The 16970-nt window shown below is 42.3% G+C and overlaps 1 protein-coding gene across 2 annotated transcripts; it reads left to right on the top strand.

Moving 5' to 3' along the window:
* Nucleotides 1–207: 207 nt before the first annotated feature.
* On the top strand, nucleotides 208–15428 carry ZFAND5 (zinc finger AN1-type containing 5). Of its 2 annotated transcripts, none has more exons than XM_048291640.1 (6): nucleotides 208–470; nucleotides 3532–3689; nucleotides 4098–4209; nucleotides 4626–4723; nucleotides 13122–13247; nucleotides 13493–15428. In XM_048291640.1, exons 2-6 carry the CDS (start codon nucleotides 3539–3541, stop codon nucleotides 13639–13641), a joined length of 636 nt encoding a protein of 211 aa, XP_048147597.1. In that variant the 5' UTR covers nucleotides 208–470; nucleotides 3532–3538; the 3' UTR covers nucleotides 13642–15428. The 2 variants fall into 2 exon arrangements, with proteins under 2 accessions (XP_048147597.1, XP_048147596.1); XM_048291639.1 differs by lacking the exon at nucleotides 208–470 and adding an exon at nucleotides 1718–1741.
* The last annotated feature ends 1542 nt before the right edge of the window (nucleotides 15429–16970 follow it).

The following is a 16970-nucleotide window of genomic DNA, read 5'->3' as shown; positions in this document are numbered from 1 at the left end:
CGTGGGAACGGCCGGCGCGGGGGGGAGACCGCCCCGCCCCAGAGCGGCAACGGGCGGAGCGAAGGGCGGCAGCACGCATGCACCGGCGGGCGGGCAGGGGGAGGAGCCGCGTCCGCCGGGCGGGCTGGGCTCCTCCCTCCTCCTCCCCCCCCCTCCTCCTCCTCCTCCTCCTCCTCCTCCTCCTCCTCCTATTCCTCCTCCTCCTCGCCGCCGTCTTCTTCTTCCCCCTCCCCACTCACCCTCCTCCAGCGCTTTCCCGCCGCCCGCCTTCCACGCACGGCGGGTCCCGCCTCGCGCCGCTGCCGACACGGCCGCCGCTGCCGCTGCGGGAACAAAGGAGCGAAGCGGCGGCGGCGCGGCCGCCAGCCCGGCGCCCCCCGCAACCTCCGCTCTCCCCGCAGCCGCCCGGAGCTATCCGCGGCGCGTTCTCCAGCACCCGCCGCGGGGTTTGTGGCCCCCGCCGGGAACAGGTGGGTGAGGGATGGCAGGCTGGGCTGGGCTCCGCGGGGCCTTCACCGTGACGGCGTGTGCCCGGGCCTCCTCTTCGGCGGCTTCGTTCCGTTCGGTCCCCACTGCGGCCGGTGCGGGGCAACGCAGGTGGCGAAACAATGAGGTTCCTGTGGCTGGCGGCGGCGTGGGGCCTGCCGGCGGCGAGGCCGAGCGTGACTCAGGCGCTTGCGAGCAGCGGCCCGGCCGGACATCCCCCCCCGGTGCCACCGCTCCTCAGCCCGGCAGCCTCGCGAATCTTTTGTGTCCGGGTGTCGAAGGAGGTCGAGGGGGTGGGGGACGCAGTTAAGACGCGCGGCACTGCGGGCGCTTGGCAGGGGCCCCCCCTTTGTCTGAGTCAGCCGCCGGACTGCACCCGCCTGGGGAGCGCCCAGTGCTGGTTCGGGTCCCCCGTAGCGACACTGGGCTCTGCCTCGCCCGAGCGCGGCCGTGAGCGGCGAGTGACCCCCGTAGGTGTTGTGCATTCTCCTTTTGTTTTGTTCCTGTGCTTCTCGCGTTTGATCGTGATCCTTTTTCAGGAGGAGGATGTTGAGGCAATTGGGTATTCAGGTCAGTGAGCCCGTTGCTAACGCAGTGCCCGGGTTTTGGGGCTGGTTTCCGCACGCGTCGGAGCCCTCGTTTTTGTCGTTACGCCGCCAGTGTGGCATCGCCTGTTGGGACGGAGGAGGCACGGCCATGGCCTCGGCGCCCAGGGGTGACTGAGGTGCGCGGCCGGCGTCGCTAACGGGATTTTACGTGCCCCTTTCCGCGAGCTGGGCTGGTGACTGCGAGGGTGCTGGTGGAAGGAGACCTTTTTCAATTATCTTTTTCCCTCCTCTCGAAGAGGAGCGGTTGGGTGTAACCCCACCCGCCCGGGGTTGCGGGGCGCATTTGTGGAGCGATGGTTGCCCCAGGGCCCCGATCGCGGAAGGCGGCGGGCTGGTGATGCCGCATTTTCTGGGCTGCAGGTCGGCACCCGCTCTCCCCGCTCCCGCCTGGAAGGCAGTCGGATTTCGCCGGCGCCTCCTCCCGCCGGAGCCGGCGGCCTGCGGGAGATATAAATAGGGACTGACTTCAGCGGGCGGCGGGGGCGGCCGGGGCGGCCGGGCTCCCCGGCCCTGTCACGCCGCCGCCTGACAGGCGGAAGCGCCGGCGCTCGTCAGCCCATGTGACCGACCCACCGCGGCGGCAGCGGCACCGCCGAGCGGGCAGCCCGGGGCTCCTCTGCCGCCCGTGCGCCCGGCGCAGAGCTGCGGTAAGGGGTTCCCACTGTCGGGAGGAGCCCTAGAAGGGAACGGGGGTGAAACCCGGGCCACCTCCCGGACACTGGAAAAGCACGGCTTGTTCAGCGATGGGTAGGAACGACTTGATCGTTCCGTTAGGGGCATGCATTTCAAGTAGTGGAAGACTGTGCAGACCAAAGGAGCTGCTGAGTGTCTAGTTTGTATTAGGATGTTAGAGTTGGCTCCTAAAGCAACGTTTAGTAAGTGGTGAAATTTGTTTTAGCACACTAACTTGAAAGTTAAGCCGGTCACTTGATGTTGGCAGCATGTTTGATAGCATGTTGGTCTTAGCTGGTTAGTAATAAAAAGGGCAGAAGTAGTCTTTTTTTGTATTATCTAGACATTGGTCTACAATACAGATAAGAAGATTTTTTTTAGATTTTTTCTAGGTGGGTCAGGCTTTTTTTCTAGCTCCCTTGACTGGTGTGTTTGGCTGTTAAATTGTATCAGAGTAAGTGTGAAGCTGTGTTGTAGCCAGAAAGGACGCTATTTATACCTGGAAGGTGTTACAAAGCTATAAACAGTACAGCTATTTATACCTGGAAAATTGGGTCCTGTGACCACCAGCAGGCAAGATGAATTTTGCTTGTTTACTTTCTCCTGGTTTTGGTTTACTGTGATCCCAGAAGTTTAGTTTAGCTAAAGGCACAGTTGCAGTTGTAGTGCTAGAGAAACATAAGTTTACTACTTGCAGTGTGGGCTCTCTTAATTAGAGGTATTTTTCTATATGCTGTAATGAATTCACTTTTGGCATTTTTGACTTCTGGCAAGTGTCAGCTGTCAAATATCTCTTACTGTGACAGTTTCTGAGTAGGAAAACAGCAATCTAAAGTTTATACTAAAATGTCTTCAGATGCCATATGAACAGCTTCTACTAAATTTGAATTTTAGTGCAATATTATTACATGTCCTCAATTTGTAGCAAATGCATGATTGCTGTGTTCCAGTTTTATTGCCCTTGGGAATCAAGGATTTGGCTGCTGTGCAGTTTTCTACTAACCTTGCTTTGCAGAGGTTAACAGGCAGTGAAGGTGAAAACCTTACATCCAACATGCGGTTCGTTGCAAAAGTTAGCAGTGACTGCCTCTGGGAGGCTTAGAAGTCTTTATACAACTTGATTAGAGAAGGGTTTTTGTCTTTTGTAAATTTGTAAGCTATGTAATAGAACATACTCAACAGTTTGGAGTTGTTAGTGTTATTTCCCTTGGAAGAGTACTGTGAGAGTAAGTACTGCTGATAGTGGAATTAGCTTCAAAATTATATGAAATTGGCACTAAAAAAGCAGGGCTCTTCTGCTGGAGTCTCTTGACTCTGCTGGAGTAAAGGAAAAATAAGCTATATTATTTGCCAGAACTGCTTTGTGGGTATGAACTTGGTCTTACTTATTCTGCATATCCCTGTTAGTGCTCAGAGGTTGGTACATAAGGAGGTTTTTTTGGCTGTCAAATTAAATTAACCTGTACATGCAGCTCAGTGCCCAGTGTATTATTTCTCAGTATATTATTTCAAGTATATTATTTCTCAGTAGTAGTATGATGATACTTTTTCTTGTCTTAAAAGTTCATAATGATGTTGCTTAGCAATAAATTGCAGTCTTGAACAGTATATTAACATTCATATAACCCTCTTTAAGAATGATATCACTTGGTAGGGCAGGGTGAGCAGACATTCTTACAATTCTTTTAATTCTTAATACTTTTAACCCTGTAATTGATTTTGGTGGCATGCCAGCTCCTAATGCAGTTTTTGGTTTTATTTACAGCATCGAGATGACTCAGGAGACAAACCAGACCCCAGGGCCTATGCTGTGTAGTACAGGATGTGGATTTTATGGAAATCCTAGGACAAATGGGATGTGTTCTGTTTGCTACAAAGAACATCTTCAGCGACAGCAGAATAGTGATAGAATCAGCCCAATGGGTAAGGGTGTGGGGAGTTGCTGGGGGCTTCTTTATTTCTTTTAAATTAAAATGTACAGAGGATTACAAGGAATACTAGAACATTTTTTAGGAGGACTTTTGAAAGCTGAACTGAAAGAATGAATATTCAGTACTACTTTAAAGCACAGTAAAGATAAAAATACATTTCTGTGTAATGTGTTCTGGTTTGCTTGGCATTCAACCATAACTTGCTTTCCCACTTAGCCTCTTCTGTTAGCATTTTCTTACGCCATCTGTATTTTGGTTAAGTAAAAAGTGTCTTTAAGTAAAAAGTAATAAGCAGTAGCAGTGAAGATTGTATGCAGACAGTTCATAGCTGTATAGGAGACTATTTGATTAATGTGTTTTCTGCAATTTGTTCATAACTTGTCAAATTCTTGTTACATAGGAACAACCAATGGTTCAAACAGTCCTACCTCAGAATCTTCATCTGCACAGAGACCAGACACTAGCTTAAACAACTGTGAAGGTGCTGCTGGCAGCACATCTGAGAAAACAAGGTAAAATTAAGGTTGTACTGTGAGGGTTGAATGAGCTGTGAGTGTGCAGGAACAGCCTGCAGCAACCCTCCCCTGTTGCAGTGAGTGTCTGCAGAGGAAAAAGGACCGGTGACCTGACAGGGCTCTATGAATCCATGTAAATTGAAAAATCATTCAAATATTTGGTGTTGTAGAGCTGCAGTAAAAAGAATGGGTTTTATTTATCTACAGAAATAATTTGTTACAGGCTCACCTGTTTTCTTCTAGGGAAACCAAAACAGAGTAAAGAAGTGTGTTTTGAAGATAGTAGAAGCATAGGTCTGGAAAACGTATCAGTAGTAACTGCACCAATAGTTCATTAATGGGTCTGGACAGTTAAAGCTTTTATTAGGAATGTAAAACTGATGTAAATTATGTGTTCCGCTGTGCTTAAACAGAAATGTGCCTGTTGCCGCTTTGCCTGTAACGCAGCAAATGACAGAAATGAGCATTTCAAGAGAAGACGACTTAACACCGAAAACAGAGACTGAGCCAGGTATGTTCTCAGAGTGACACTGGGCACAACCAGTGACTTAATATGGGTGGAGGGTTTGTTTACTTTCTGAGTAGCCATCTCCTGTTGCGATGGTCTTGAGAAATGTGTTTAGGATGCTTTTGAGTCTTGTCTCCTCAGAATCAAGAAAAAGGACTAGTTCCAGAACAGCTTTAAAAATATATGTTAATTGTTAGTAAAAAAATTGACACTTACCAGGGTGTTTTTAGATCCCGAACATTGGTTTTTAGAAGTGAGGTACTCTAAAATTCCATTAGGTTAAGGTGTTCGGTTTTGAAGTCAAACTGTTGGGATTCCAGCTGACTCATGGCAGGCAAAATGGCTTGTATTTGGAGAAGGGTGCTTAATAAATTCCATTCAACAGAGGAGTGGGGCTGTGAGGGAAGGGACAATATATGGTTTAAAAACATTAACAGAAGTTGCTTAGGGTTCTTGAACTAATTGAGTAATCAGTAGATATAACCAATGCATTGTTTCAGGGACACAGGATAGTTGCAGCTTTAATTGCTGTGCATGAATTGTCTGTTTAACTGTTTATTCTCTTGCTGTTAGATAATTGCAGCTGGAGTAGTAAAACGTCAACGTGTAAACCATTTCTTGGAGTGAGGCAGGGAGAGAGGGGCAGCTTGCTTAACCTAACCAGTGAACAATTGAATTCATACCAGTTTGTTCAAATGGATATTGTAACACACTTGTTTTGTATTTTAGCAAATCCAGACTTTTTTATTTAATTTACCGGTTCTAAAACAGTTTTAAAAACTGAAAGCTGATGTATAGTAGGAAGTCTATTCACTCAAGCTGAAGATAAAATCCATTTTTCTTTTTTGAAGTCAATGAGATGAAAATGGCAGCAGATGCTACTCAGCACTGTATCAAAGTGATTCTTATCTAGTTATATCTTTGCCAACACGGGCTGATTGGCCTCTTGGTGTTTAATTGCTCGGTATTTGCACAGGGGGTTTTACCATTTTCATAAGTCATGCTAAGTCAAGGTTCTGTGACACGGACTAAAGTACAGTTATACAATATATTGCATTTTTCATTATGTATGGACTGAGAGGGAATTTTTGCAATTACTAAATTTCTTTAACTGATGTCATCTGAAGAGGCTTTCATTATGTGACTGAAAAGTAATTTAGACTTTGCTACAATATTCACTAACCCATTGTGCCATGTTATGAAATCCCACTGGAATGTGTCAAGAAGGAAATAGGAATACATAAAATGGTAGTAGTGAGGAAGTAATAGGTGATTTTACTTTTCTTAGAACTGTTGTCATTTTGCCAGCTGCAAAGAATAGTTACTTTTGATATATAGCCTGTTTTTCAGGTCAGCTGTATGTTAGGTCACACAGCTCACTATTGATTAGAATGGGGGGAAAAAATCCAAAGCAGCTCAAAGACACGAATTGTAGTAAATTATCTCAGAGGTTAAAACCAGTAAAAGCTGTCACAGGCTTGTGTAGAGATGATTGGAAAAACTACCAGGAAAATTAAATGCCTCTGGAAAAAACTTGAAGAACTAAGCTACCTCCTGAGAGACCATACCTGTAAATTTGTGAGGCAGCCTCAGCTGCTTTAATGCCCAAGCTCTCTTTTAAGTATTATTGCTTGGCACAGATCCTGGACAGCATAAGATAATGTCCTTATATACTATTCTTAGAGTTTGTTGGACATCTTAAATTAACAGGTGTTGGCTATATTCAGTGGTACATTACTCTGTGTCTTGCAGGCAAGAGAAGCTGGCCTAGACTTTTTATAAAAAAAATTCCTGGTGGGTCTGGACTAGACAGATTTTTTTATCTTCCTTTTTTCCAGTCGCATCCATTATGTGTTGGTCTCTAAAGGACAAACTGGAACAATGGTAAATAATCACCTAATAGCAACAAAAGTTAATACATACTTTGAGGTGTGATTCTCTAAGATAATGCAATCATGGAGTTAGTGAAACACAGTGTAGCTGTAAACATAGCCTGACGCTAGGGACAATTTCATAATCAGATAATAGACCATGAACTGTATCTTCAACAGTATGAAGTCACATGCTCTTCTGCCAGATGTTCATTGGCAAAAGAAATTTTGTATGTTTCCCTTACAAGTTAGAAAGTTTAAAAGAAGGATTACATCTGGTAAACTAATTTTTTTTTTGTAGTCTATAGCATAAAATTATATTTGTTTGCTTTTGGAATTAAAACAACTGACTAGAAGGTAGAGGAGTTGAGAAAAAAATTAAACAATTAAGTTTGACGAGCTTGTTTTTCTTGATTTTTTTGGGGGGTTTTGGGTTTTTTCTTCTTGGTGCAGGTTGAGGTTACAACCTAGATGCACCTTCAGAACAAACCTGGTGCTAAGACAATTAATTGTATCTTAACATTTGAAGAAAGGCATGGTGGATGTAACTCGGTAACTCGCATTGTTGTTTTCTTGTAACTTGTTGTAGTGGGCTGATTCTGACTGAATGCCAGGCACCCACCAAAGCATCTCTCTCACTCCCCTCCACAGCTGGACAGGGGAGAGAAAATAAAATGAGGGGTTCATGGGTTGAGATAAGGATGGGGAGAGATCACTCACCAAATACCATCACAGGCAAAACAGATTTGAATTAGAGATATGGAGTTTATTATTAACAAAATCACAGCAGAATAATGAGAAGTAAAAACAGATCTTAAAAAAGCCCCTTCCCCTCGTGCCTCCCTCCTTCCCAGCTCTACTTCTTCCCCAGTAGCTCACAGGGAGATGGGGAATGGGGGTTAGGTCAGTTCATGATACATTTCTGCTGCTACTCAGGGAGAGGAGTCTTTACCCTGCTCTAGAGTGGGGTCCCTCCCATGGGAGATTGTTCCCCATGAACTTCTCCAGCATGAGCCCATCTTACAAGCACCAGTTTTCCATGAATCCTGCATGGGTCACTCTTCATGGGGTGCAGTGCTTCAAGGGCAGGCTGCTCCAGCATGGGTCCCCCACAGGGGGACCTTTATGTCCTCAAATTCATAAATGGGTGCTATTTAAAAAAATACATTTTATAGGATTTTGATAAGTTTTTACACATTTTAAGGAGTGAAGACAGACTATACCCAAAGTATTCTAGAAATATGATTCATAGTTCCTTTTTTTGCCCTGCTAAGTTGCAGGAATTAAATGCAAAACTTAGTGAACTTCTTTCTTTTCTATGTGTTACGCTATTAGAGCAGTATATCCACCAAGTGGGTGAAGCATGGTGGACCCTTTTCTGTTTGGTTTATTATTATTTTAGCAGATATTCAAGTGGAAATAAAAGATGTGTAAAAGAGATAGAGTTGGGTTAATAGTAACCACTTGTCGTGGGTTGACCTGAGCCAGATGCCAGGCACCCACCAAAGCTGCTCACTCACTCCCCTCTGCAGCTGGACAGAGGAGAGAAAATTTAACTAAGGGTTAATGGGTTGAGAGAAGGACTGGGAGAGATCCCTCGTCAAATACCATCATGGGCAAAGCAGGTTGTAATTAGAGATAAGAAATTGATTTATTACGCTAACAAATTCAGAACAGGATAATGAGAAGTAAAAACAGACCTTAAAATCACCTTCCCTCCACTCCTCCCTCCTTCCAGCTCTACCTCCTGCCCCATAGTCAGGGAATGGGGGTTGTGGTCAGTTCGTCACTTCAGGCTCCTCCTGCTCAGAGGGAGAAGTTGTTCCCTTGCTGCATCATGGGGTCCCTCCTACTGAAGAGAGTTCTCCATGAACTTCTCCAACATGAGTCTATTTCATGAGCAGCAGCTCCCCGAGAACTGCTGCAATGTGAGTCCATCCCACACGCAACAGTCCCCCTCAAACTGCTGCAATATGGGTTGCTCTTCCAGAGGTGCAGTCCTTCAAGGACAGGCTACTCCAGCCTGGGAGCACCCATGGAAGAGTGGCCCATGACCATCATTTCTGATTGGCCCAGCCTTGGCCAGTGACACAACTGTCCTGGAGCCAGCTGGCATTGGCTGCAGCATAAGGACTGTATTGTTTCTAGTACTTCTACTACTACTACTATGTTTCAGCTCCAGAACTGTGGAAATGCATCTAATGTCTTTTGGATGACTTCTGAGTTTACCTTCTATCTCTCTTGTTTTGTTTTTTCCATTTCTTCAATGGTGGGAGTTGGCAGTTAGCTTCATCAAGTCACAGTCCTTAAATCAATCTTTTTTCCTATGCTTTCAAGAATTTGTGCCCGTTATCCTTGAAGTTTAAGGTGTTTAGATCTTATTTTGGTGAATTTTTCTTTAGTCAGAGAAGCTTCTAAAAACTTTATTCTTTTACTTTTATATCCCTTTTTGGTTACTTTTGATATGGGGAATGTTAGAAAATAGCACTGATTTATTTTCAGCATGTTTTTTTCAACCAAAACATCATATTCATTCCTTTCCAGTGTGAAATCTCTGTAATACTGATAATACACATGCTTTTTTTGAAGCAGCCATACTGTTTTGTATAAGAAAAACTACTGACAGCTTTAAACATTCTTTTCTTAGAGTGGTTTTCAATTTTGAGTGGCAGTCCCATGTAGTCACTGTGATTTAATAATTTGGGGTCTGAGAAGAACTTTATTCCCCAGTTTGTAGAACCTTTCTGCATATAGGTTGAGTAGCTATTTTACTTCGTCATGTGGCTAACTGTTTCCATCAGTGGCCTTGCTGCTCCTCATGGATCTTATCTTTAGGCTACATTTGAAGGAAATTTTCCCAAATTCATGATGAAGTGCCTGTATTTGTGTGGAGTTTTTCAGGCACCCACCTCCAGTACTTCAATTATGTTAGTGTTTATCATTAATTTGCTAGGATAATAGTTGTCCTTGGGCATGATGGGAATGCATCTTATAGTGCCTACAGGCAATCATTTAAGGCCAAAATACTAGTTAATAAAAGCCTACCCAGTTCTGAAAATCAGTTGTGCCTAAAGTTTTTGGCATTGTAGTAGGAGAACTGATCTGGTAAAATTCAAGCAAAGTAAATCTTTGCAGATCTTGAGCCAGAGACGGGAAGGGACATGACCAAGGTGATGGAGAGGGCTACATAGAACCATGGAACCGTTTGGGGGGGGAAAGGGCTTTATACATCATCTCATTCCAACCCCTGTGTTCCTGTGCATCACTACTCACGGAGTAAGGAATTTCTGCCTAATATCTAATATAATTCTCTCTTGTAATTCAGAAATGTTTCTCCTGGTCCCATCACTATCTGCCCATGCATAAATCTATCCTTGTTTTGTAAGCTCTCTACGCTTGGAAGGCTTCAATGAGGTTCCCAGAGCCTTGTCATCTCCATGCTGAGCAACCCCATCTCAGCCTGTCTTCGTAGGAGAGGTGCTTCAGCCCCCTGAGCATCTTTGTGTTCCTCCTCTGGTGTTTACCTGACAGATTCACATCTTTCCTGTGCTGAAGACCCCAGAGCTGGATTCAGCACTCCAGGTGGGGTCTGGCAGGAGTAGAGTAGATGGACAGAATCCCCTCCCTTGATGTGCTGACTCCTATTTGGATGCAGTTGGCTTTCTGGGCTGCCAGCACACACTCCTAGCTCATGTCCAGTTTTTCATCCAGAAGAATCCACAAGTCCTTCTCTGTAGAGGGATCTCAATGAGCCACACTGTGTGTCCTCATGTCTGGGGTTACTCCAACCCAGGTGCAGCACCTTGCACTTGGACTTGTTGAATTGCTTGAGCTCTCACGAGCCCATTTCTCAAGTTTGTCCAGTTCTCCCTGTCTGGCATCCCCTCCTTCATGCTGAAGGTGCACTTAATCCCACTGTCTGTGTAACTGATGGAGATACTCAAGAGCAGGGGTCCTAAGACAGAGCCTTGAGGGACACCACTCATCACCAGTCTGCACCTGGACATAGAGCCATTGACCACACCTCTCTGGCTGCGTCCATCCAGTAAATTCCACATCCACCACATAGTCCATCCTTAAAATCCATGTTTCTCCAGTTTGGAGATCAGGATGAGAATGTGCATGCATGCCAGTAGGAGCTCTTTTGCAGTGGTGAGGTGTTTTAGTGGTGACGAATTTGCTTCATCTGAACACTGTTACTGAGGAACCAGGTCTACAGGTACCAGTAACCACTATTTTCCAGCTGTCAGCATTTTTTCAGCTACCTGTTCTGTGGTGATACAGAAATCACTTTAGAGCACTTTGATTAACACTGTGTGATTTCTGACATGAATTTAATTGGATATCTTGAGGACTGGAATTGTACAAATTGCCCAGTTGGATTTGTCCTTTGTGTTAAAGGAAGCCTTTTGTGACAAGCAATTGTAAGAACAGTATTTTGATTTACATGAGCTCCTGATGTCATGTCAGAAAAACTACAATTTTCAATATTTTTCATCTACAGGTTGAAGAAAAAGGAGTTTTGTTCTGCGCTTTAGGGGGCAGGATAGGCAGCTTTTTCTTCTGTCCTAGCCATCACTCAGAAGCACATTTATGAACATTTAACATCATAAAAACAAATCAGACTTAAATCTGCTGGCATAAAATAATAGGAGAATCCTTTGTTCATGGAGAGTAATAAATGGAACGTTTTAGTTTGGATTTAGGGAACTTTGTTCCCTCTTGTCTTGGTACCTTCTAGTGACCATTACTGCATGTTGTGTACTGCTTTTCCTCCTTGGAAGATGTTTTAGTTATGGGGGAAGGATCCAGTTCAGCAGCCCTTTCAGGAAATGTGCTGCTGCAGTTTCTTAGGATCACTTTCATCACTGTACAGGTTGTGGGCTGCCATTGTTGCAGTTTCTTGATGCAAAGATGAAAGTATACCTGTAGTAATTGGTAACATTTGCCCTAGATGCATTTGTTCTCAGAGGCTTTGTTTTGTGGTAGGGTGCTCTACGAGGCTGTCTCTTGGCCTTGGTAATTCCTGGGGAGTTGCTGTTCTCATTTTTGCTTCCTTGTTGATACATGTTAGGCAGTGACATAAATGGTTCTCTTCTCATTTCCGTTTTCTCTTAATGTATGTTGTGAGTGACTTTATGTCACTGTTGATTTGCCCCCCTCTGCATTTTCTTTTGCATGTGACTGAAACAGCATGCATGCTCCCAGGGCTCAGTTTTTAAGTTGGTTCTGATGTAGATGAAGTTTCCCATAGCTAACTACACACCAAATTGCAATGTGCCTGTTTCTGGTTCCTCTTACTTATCTGTCTTGGCTTACAATTAGCATTTCATTTTGAAACCAACTAGCAATATAACAAATCTTTAAAAAGGCATGTGACCATGCTTTTGGGGAGTTGTTTTGTCTTTTTATTTTTTTTAAGGCCATAGTTAAAGGCTGTTAGCCAAGGCGTGTAACATTCAACAGGTACACTCAGTTTGTGATACTGCTGGTTGTTAAGCCAGTTTTTAGTCACAGACTCTTAAGTAGACAAACTGGTACTGAACACCAATTTTCTTAAGATTTAAAGACAAGTTCTGAGTGTCATATTTGTTCATCTAGAAAATCTTTATCAAAAAAATTTGTTTTCACAAAAGAAAATATATAAAAAATCTGTGATGTGACAAAAAACCCAGGTTGTAAATGACCTTGGTTGTTCATTGGGGCTGTTGCTATAATGTAGAAGTACAAGAAAATACTAGCAACCATTTGTTTTACTGCATGAAATTTTTTGGTGATGAGCACTGAAGGTTCCTTGTTACTTCTGAGCGTTTGTTGCTTATAAATCTTGTTTAGATTATGATGTCTCACCTGAGGCCTTTCTTGTTGTAAGGTGAACTGTGAAGTTTTCTGGGTGTTTTTAGAATACCTTTGAGTGTCAGTGCAAGCACAGTTTTGAAAAACAAGTACTGATTCAAAAGAATCACAACTAACAAACCATATTTGTATGAAGTTGATTGCAAATAAGTCCTTGAGGCTTATATACTCCATTTATTCTGAAATGCATTCTGTAGTTATTGACATTATGATAAATGTTATCATACTCTGGGAGTGTTCAGCAAACTTGTGCCAAGAACAGGTATTACAGTGGTGTACAAGTGCATCTCTCAGCTTTCCTTAGTTCCAGTTTTGGATATGAAGAGGATATCAATTTAGAAAACTAAATTTCAGGGGGGGAACCTTTTTTTTTTCAATAAAATAGCTGTGTCTAAAGATGTTCTAAAGATGTCTAAAGAGGCAATTGAGAAAGTATTTATTTTGACTGTACCTACTTGAACACTAAAACTGAATAAACTACAAAAAATACAGATATGCAATGCAAATCTGCACTTTGTTATTTAAATGAGGGCTTTTTTGAACTGTGTGTTTTATAGCTGTGTTCTGGATCTGTCACAGAATTAGCAGCTTCCTAGCTGCTGTCTCAGTGAACTGCTTTAGATAAAGTCAAAAAAAGCAAATTTCACCCATATTTCCTTTGCTTGCTTTAACAGTTGTTACTCAACCAAGCCCATCAGTTTCTCAGCCTGGTACTTCAGAGAGTGAAGAGAGAGGTGCTGAACTGCCAAAACCAAAGAAGAACAGATGTTTCATGTGCAGGAAGAAGGTTGGCCTTACAGGTATGAGAACACTGACAATTTTAAACAAATTTGCATGATTAGTTACCTCTTGCTAGATAAAACTTGATAAAATATGTGTTCTATTAACCTTATAAGCTTCTTCAGAATTCAAACAACTTAGTACAACCATTTATTTTTATGTCATAGTAGACAAACATATCCTCTTTGTAGTGACTGCACCCTTAATTAATACCTTAATTAAAAACTAATCTTCCTAGTAATGTTGCTTCTTTTTCTGTGTACAGGATTTGACTGCCGATGTGGAAACCTGTTTTGTGGACTTCACCGTTACTCTGACAAGCATAACTGCCCATATGATTACAAAGCAGAAGCTGCAGCAAAAATCAGAAAAGAGAATCCAGTTGTGGTGGCTGAAAAAATTCAGAGAATATAAATTAATGTGCTTATGAAAAGACTGACTTTTTGTGGGGCTTTTTTTTCAATACATCCTAAAAAACATGAAAAGAGCAGGTGCATGGTCATTTTCCTTTGTTTTCCAAAGTTTTACTTCTAGTCCTGTCTGTCTAAATGATATTTCAAATGTTCAGGTGTTTGTTACAGGCAGAATTGGATAGATACAGCCCTTGAAAATATATATGCCCTCCCCAGAATAGATGGATGATCAGAAACCTGCACAGGAATACACATGCACAGAGGACAGACTCTAGTTCACATGTGCCAAACAGATGTATGCAATCTGCATGTGTGCAGCAGCTCTGCCTTTTGAGATGTGCATGAGGTATTTAATGTTCGGCTAATGTTATATGCCTGTTTTGGAGAAGGATACATCAAAACAGTTGGCAGTCTACTTCTATCATTTAAAATCTCATTCTACTTTTTAGTTGCCACACTTCATTTTAGTTTTCCAGCAGAATGTGAGCTGTGTAGAGGGGTCCACCATCCTAGTAAGATGAGTTTCAATGCCATATTTAAGTCACTTAACAACTGCACTGAGAAAAATGGAAAAAATCAGATGCACTTGAGAAGGAAATTGTTTTGGAAAAGATTATATGAACTTTAGAATCTTGAAAAAAAAGTTCCCAAAGGAAATGTCCTGTTAGGAGCTTATGAACTGGCCTGCAACAGAGTTGTCTGCTTTTCCTTGCATAGCTAAAAATGTTGTGTAGCACAATATTGTAAGATTGGTTTTCAAAAAACAGTTACAAATGTTTCTAGACATACCACAGCATCTCTATCAAGCAACACAGATCTAAATAAGTTGCTGAAGTATTAGAGCAGTTTATTATTCATGTACTACTTATGTTCTGTGTGTTCCAAGTTCAGAAGAATATTAGGAATTAATTTTTCTAGTTTTAAATGTAACAGTTGCACCGTTCTGCATGGAAAACCATACCTAACATGGCTGCTGTAGACTTAAATGGTAGCTGGAACAACTCTTGGAGGGCTGCTTTATCATTTTTAATTGTACTTGGGTATAGGACTGTAGTGTTCTTGGGTGTATTGCATGGGCTGCGTTATTTACGGCATTGTACAATAACAACTCTAGAAAAGGCAGTATTCTTCACTGATGCTTGTCTGGTAATATATATCACTTCTGTGTTATAATGGAAGGGGGTTTTGTGATGTATGAAACTTGTGTTTTTTATATAAACAAATACGGTTTAGACTAGTGTTGTGGTAATGCCTGTTCTCATCTGTAAATAGTTACATATGTACACAAGGCACTACTCCTGACATGATTTTTGTTGCCAGTGTTCAGTCTTGGTTTTTACTTCACTATTAAAAGCATCAGGTTTCGCTTCTAACTTTGTACTTCTGAGTTATTAGATATGCAAACATGTACAGATAGTTCATATTTATGTATTGCACATAAGCTACCCCGCATCTATGCTATATTGTATTATGTAAATAATAAAAATAATGTACAGAAGGAAATACTTCCTTTTATGGTAGTTCATTGGTTTTAGTTCTTGCTGTAATGAGAATGTGACCTTGCAGATGCTCAAGTGCAAAGTTTAATACAAGTTCTTACAGATGTTGTCGTATACTTGAGCTTGCCTATGTCCTTCTTTGGATATACCAGCTTCTCTTGAGACAACTTGCATGAGCAACTGCAATACAGGTAACTACTTGATGACCTGACGAAAATGCCAGCAAACAACAATGTGCTTTAAAGGGAGCAAAGGAAAATATTAGCAATAAACTTCAAACTTATTTTCAGTGGATCTGTCGTGATTGAGCCAGTACACTGACTAAACTATTCTGTTTACATCTTAACCAGCAGACCTGGGCAGTTACTACTGTCAGTGACAGCAACCAAATACAGGTGTTAAATATGCCTGGTTTATGCATTCCAGTGGGAAGGAAAAGGACACAGTACAGAGCACATGTTGCCATGGAGGAAGACATCTTTAATACCGGATAATCCATAAAAATTGCTTATATCAGAAATGGATAATGTGTATCCCACCAGTCAGCTGATAGTCATCGTGATAAGTTAATACTCCAGCCACTGTGTGTATACCTCCAATAAGGGAACACAGGCGTGCTCCGGGACTTCATTTTCCTGGATAAATTTTAGGACTTTATCATGGAACTGCTTTAAAGCACCAAAATTACAGTATTTCTACCTTTTGTATTAAAGTGATGTCAGTGGCTCCATAAGAATAAGATGCTGTTTGTCTTTTTTTTTTTTTTTTTTTGGAACCTGAGAATGCACTGTAGCTGGATGTTTGAGGAACTGTCTGTCTGGTTTTGATACTGTCTTGGCTAGAGTCGCTTAAGACTGGTAGTAGTACTGATACTGTTAGTTAATGATTATGGTGGTCTCAGTCTGACTTTTTCTGTGCAAAGGTTGTACTTGTGAACATTGTTGAAATACTTGATCTTGGCACATCTGTACAGGAAAGTACGAAATGAAAAGTCCCTCTTTTTCCTCTGAAATTGCGAACTGTATTATGTAAATTACACTTAAGTGGGGTGTGAGCCTGTCCTCAAAGTTAAGTCTGCAAGCTGGCCAGAGCTTTGTTCTTTTAATAGTGTATGTAGTGTGTATAATCACTCCTGAGCTCTAATTCTGTTACGATTCACTAAACAAAGGAGGGGAAGGTTGTTTGAAAAGAGCAGGTATTGGCAAAGTTATGTCTGGGGACACTGTTTAGACTTGCACTGGTACATCTTCCAAGAGAAAAACATAATTGCTTCACATATCACTCTTCCTCATTTAACATTTGCCTGTTAGACTGAGATCTTTTTAACTCATACATAAGCATAATGTTCTGGAAAGAGTCTCACTCTGTTTTAAACAACATTTCTAAATGATGGAGGCTTTTTTGATTAGGAAACAAAAAGGGTCATATAAACACATGAGTAAATGAAAACACCTAGGTCATGAAAAACTGTTTGATAATCTTCAATCTCTGAAATACTTGCCTAGCCTCAAGTGTTATGGCTGTGCACTGTGTTCCACAGGATTCTGGGCAAACTTACTGATAGCTATTACTGTTAAACCTGAAATTTGAAGTAAGGATAGCCTTCCTGTGGTGGTTCCAGTGCTGATGAACTGCCAGATGCTTTGGCTGGTTGTTGGTTGTGATGTGTAAGGATGCCATGGGGTCAAGAAGCCCTGATGACTATCTTCATGATACTTAGCTGTTTGAAAGCATGCTACTGAAAGCATTGGTTACTCTCCTTTGGAAGATGATTATTCGCAAGTGTAATGTCCAGGGTGCTTGTATTTGTCACGGCTCCTAGTCACTAAAA

The sequence above is a fragment of the Corvus hawaiiensis genome, chromosome Z (genome assembly GCF_020740725.1).
Source record: "Corvus hawaiiensis isolate bCorHaw1 chromosome Z, bCorHaw1.pri.cur, whole genome shotgun sequence".
Taxonomy (NCBI): Eukaryota; Metazoa; Chordata; class Aves; order Passeriformes; family Corvidae; genus Corvus; species Corvus hawaiiensis.
This window is presented reverse-complemented; position numbering and strand designations above follow the sequence as displayed.

Bases quoted from the DNA above. Each gene is read 5' to 3' on its own strand.
- ZFAND5 (XM_048291640.1), top strand. From the start codon at position 3,539: ATGACTCAGGAGACAAACCAGACCCCAGGGCCTATGCTGTGTAGTACA. The intron at 4,210-4,625 runs GTAAAATTAAGG...GTGCTTAAACAG, and splicing joins AGCACATCTGAGAAAACAAG to AAATGTGCCTGTTGCCGCTT. The intron at 4,724-13,121 runs GTATGTTCTCAG...TTGCTTTAACAG, and splicing joins GAAAACAGAGACTGAGCCAG to TTGTTACTCAACCAAGCCCA.